The sequence below is a fragment of the Quercus suber genome, unplaced genomic scaffold (genome assembly GCF_002906115.3).
Source record: "Quercus suber isolate HL8 unplaced genomic scaffold, Cork oak 2.0 scaffold_135, whole genome shotgun sequence".
Lineage (NCBI taxonomy): Eukaryota > Viridiplantae > Streptophyta > Magnoliopsida > Fagales > Fagaceae > Quercus > Quercus suber.
The window spans coordinates 957,799-961,674 of NW_027069597.1; the positions used below are offsets into that span (position 1 = coordinate 957,799).

Genomic DNA, 3,876 nt, shown 5'->3' on the forward strand with positions numbered 1-3,876 from the left:
CCTTTAGGCATATACTTCAGTTTCAACTCCTTAGAGAAAGCTTGTGTAGACTTTGCATCAGACCCTAAAGGTACGTTGATAGTGCAATCTGCATATATCACACTACCACTAGCCATGTTGTTGTTGCGTGTAAGCACAGCAAAAGGGTCACCTTCAGCGTACACTACTCGGCTTGGTGGGCTCAAAGCCCTATTGGGCTTTGTTGGGCTTTGGGAAGGCAGTCCCAAAGTCGCTTCAAATTGGTTTACTTTTACCGCATGCCTGTTCTAATTCCTTTTTCGTGTAACCAATACCCAGGGCCCAAAAGCACTTGATTTAGCATCTTTTTTTTTCCCTGTGTTACCTGGCTCGTCTGACTTTCATCCTTGTTCTCCTCCGTGGCAGGTTTCTCTGGTATTCTTGTTGTGTAAGGACGTCCTTCTATCTTGTGTCCAACTCGACCACAAGAAAAACAAAGAGAACTGATGCCCTTATACTGCACGGGTTGATCAATACCACCAACCTTAACAAGCTTAACTATGGGTTCATCAAAATTTACTTGAACATAGAGCCATGCAAAACGGCCTCTGGTCTCCGAAGCGATATGTGTGTCAATGCACAAAACTGGCCCAATCACTTTCCCAATATCCCTTAAGACCGATAACTCAATAGTACTCAATGGCAAGCCTGGCAAATGAACCTATATAGCAACAGAAGAGAGATTTGCATTCTCTGGCCTAAAGTTTGGTTCCCACCCTCTAATGGATAGGTAGTGACCTCCCATGAACCAAGGACCACCCTTAAAGACTCTAGCATGATCCTCCTTGACAGAGAATTTGATAAGGAAAAAACTATATCCAAGATCGATACCGTCCATCTTCCCTGAAGGTTTCCACATGCTAGTTAGTCTTGAAAGCAGGAAATGAAAACCCACAGACTTACCAAAAACTTTAACAATCAAAGCTCTAGACCATGAGGCTTTGATTTTATTTTTGCTTTCTCCGGAGAGCTTGACAGCAACTTCCCCTAGCGATAGGTTCTCAAACTCGTCATCAGATGTGGCATTGAAGTCCAACTCATGATTGAAGTCAAAAGCTTGTTCAAAGGCACCAAGTAGCTCACCTACCAGTGTTTCTTTGTATGAAAAACCCCCTCCTTCAGTGCTATGGCCATGAGAATCGATGAGGGATAATTTAAAACCTTAAATGTCTCATTGGATAATATCAAAATATGACAACTAATTGATATTACAATTTGTAACCATAAATAAATAAAAAAATAAAAAATGTTGTTTCTTTAATTTTTAAATGATTAAACTTCTTATCAACTTTTGCAAGCTTGTACCATAATTATTTGAATCACGATGTTTGTGAGAGTAAGGGCCCAAATTTGTATATTAGGCCTTGGGACTTATCTGAGGGTAGGGATATGTCCAAGGAGTATTAAATGATTGGGAGGGGCATCGAAGTATAGAATTGCATGAGGAAAGAATGGAGGATTAAATGCACTACAGCAACTTTCCTGGCCGTTTTATGTGGAGAAGACCCCTGAATAGTGTAGTCTCAGTTATCACCACTCACCAAAAGATAAAAAGGATGTCTGATGGGACATGCACTCAAGTGAAGGCCTAGATGATTAATAAGTGTAGGATCAAGATAGTCTGAAAAGAACTACATAAGGGAAAAAATGTCCCATGAAGGGGGATCAGAAAAAGAAAAGAAAAAAAAAAGAAAAAAAAAAAGAATTACTATAACACTAAGAACTGTATTAACATTCAGTCCTATCGATTTAATTCATAATCCATCTCCTCAGACAATCATTTCATGAAGTTTTACGTGTGTTTCTTGCTTGTTCATCTTTTAAATCCCTATTAGCCGTTGTCCAATCCACAAAAGGCCCAGCTCTTTCTCCCACTCTCTACAAATTTATTGTACTTGACTCATTGGGCCTATATCCCATATCTTTAGGGCTTGGGTTACAAATTGTGACCTTACAATTGGCACCGTCTGTGGGAAGAGCTTGTGTTATAGTGAAGGCAACAATCAATTATGGCCGATCCAGCTCCACGACAAGCAGAATCGAGGGGATCCCAACATGAAGACCTTTTTTTCAACCTTGAACAGAGAGGTAACTGTGAAGGAAGTGTGCATACTACACATACTGACAGGAACCAACCTCAAGGGGGAAGCCATATCTCCCATGCGAAGAGTAATAGGGGCATGCAGCTGGAGATTGACCAGTTGAAGAGGGAATTGCGCCATGCAAAGAGGAGGTGAGCTTCCTCTTACAGTGACGTTTCTTCTGATGACGAAAAAGACGTTAGTTATAGGCGGAGGTCTCAAACTCCGCCCAGTGAATCCTTCTCCTATGAAGAGGAATACCATAATAAGTGGCGGTTTAGAAACCCATCACATAGAAGTGTAGGAAACGATACTATGAGCAGAGCCTTAAACCAAATCTCCAAGTCGCCCTTCACGCGTAAGATTGAAGGGGCAAGACTTTCGTGGCATTTTCATTAGCTAACATTCACCATTTACAACGAACGAACAAATCCTATTAAACATGTGAGCCATTTCAACCAGAGAATGGCTGTCCATTCTAAGGACGAGACCTTGATGTGCAAAGTCTTTCCATCTAGTCTGGACCTATTGCGATGAGATGGTTCGATGGCCTAAAGGCAAAGTCTATAAACTCCTTTCATGAGCTCATTCAAGGATTTGGCTTTCGGTTCATGACTTGTAGGAGAGTTCCTTGGTTGTTGGCTTCCCTCCTATCCTTGAGTGTGCAGGAGGGGGAGAATCTTAAAACATACTTTGATAGATATTAGGAGATGTTCAATGAGAATGAAGGTAATTTCGATGACGTGGCCATCAATACTTTTAAGCTCGACCTTCCAGTCGAACACGGTTTAAGAAAATCCTTGACTCGTAAGCCCGTTACTAACATGCATCAGCTCATAGATCGGATTGATGAGTATAAAAGAGTTGAAGAAGATCAAGGGCAAGGGAAAGGAAAGGATATGGTTATCCCTCAGGAGAGAAGGGATTTCAGGTCGAATCGGTACAGCAATAACAAACCACGTAGGAATTTTGGTAGGCAATTAGGATCAGCAAACCTTCAAGCAGTCAACGCTGTGCTCCGAGAGCCGGCGCATCAAGTTCTGGAGAAGATCAAGAATGAGCCATTCTTTAATCAGCCAAGTAAAATGGTGGGAAACCCTGAAAGGTGCAATCACAACCTATATTGCCAATACCATTAAGATCATGGACACACCACAGAAGATTGTAGGAGTCTGTGGGATCACCTAGTCCAGCTTTTCGTGAAGGTAAATTAAAACAACTTTTACACCATTCTAGTGGTCTGAGCGGCCGGGCAAGCTCAGAATCTCATAGAGATGATTCTTCCAAACCTCCCCCCCCCCTCCCGGGAATAATAAATGTCATCTTCCTTGCACCAGGGAGAACTGGATTCTGTCCGTCTAGGGTAATGTCTGTGGCTCGGCTATCCGCAGAGGACGCTAACCAAGATATGAAGAGAAGTAGAATGGAAATTCAACCTGTTTTAGGCTTCTCGGATGAGGATAAAATCGAAACCATACAGGCCCACAATGATGCCCTAGTGGTTACCCTCAGGATTGGGGGATATGATGTGAAGAGGGTGATGGTGGACCAAGGCAGTGGGGCTGAGATAATGTATCCTGACTTATACAAAGGGCTAAATTTAAAACCCGATAACTTAACGCCCTACATTTCTTCCTTGGTGAGTTTCGATAGGAAGGTCGTCATCCCAAAGGGCCAAATCCAATTACCTGTGCAAACTGGTCCAGAAGTAGTAGATGTTGATTTCATTATTATGGATGCATACTCACCCTATACCGTGATTGTAGCCAGACCCTGA

The 3,876-nt window shown here is 42.3% G+C and overlaps 1 protein-coding gene across 1 annotated transcript; it reads left to right on the forward strand.

Annotated features, from left to right (window-relative positions):
* Positions 1-3,465: 3,465 nt before the first annotated feature.
* On the forward strand, positions 3,466-3,876 carry LOC112034852 (uncharacterized). Its single transcript, XM_024067664.1, has one exon. The coding sequence runs from the start codon at positions 3,466-3,468 to the stop codon at positions 3,874-3,876; it is 411 nt and encodes a 136-aa protein (XP_023923432.1).

Excerpts from the sequence above, each read along its gene's own strand:
- LOC112034852 (XM_024067664.1), top strand. The coding sequence starts at position 3,466 with ATGTCTGTGGCTCGGCTATCCGCAGAGGACGCTAACCAAGATATGAAG.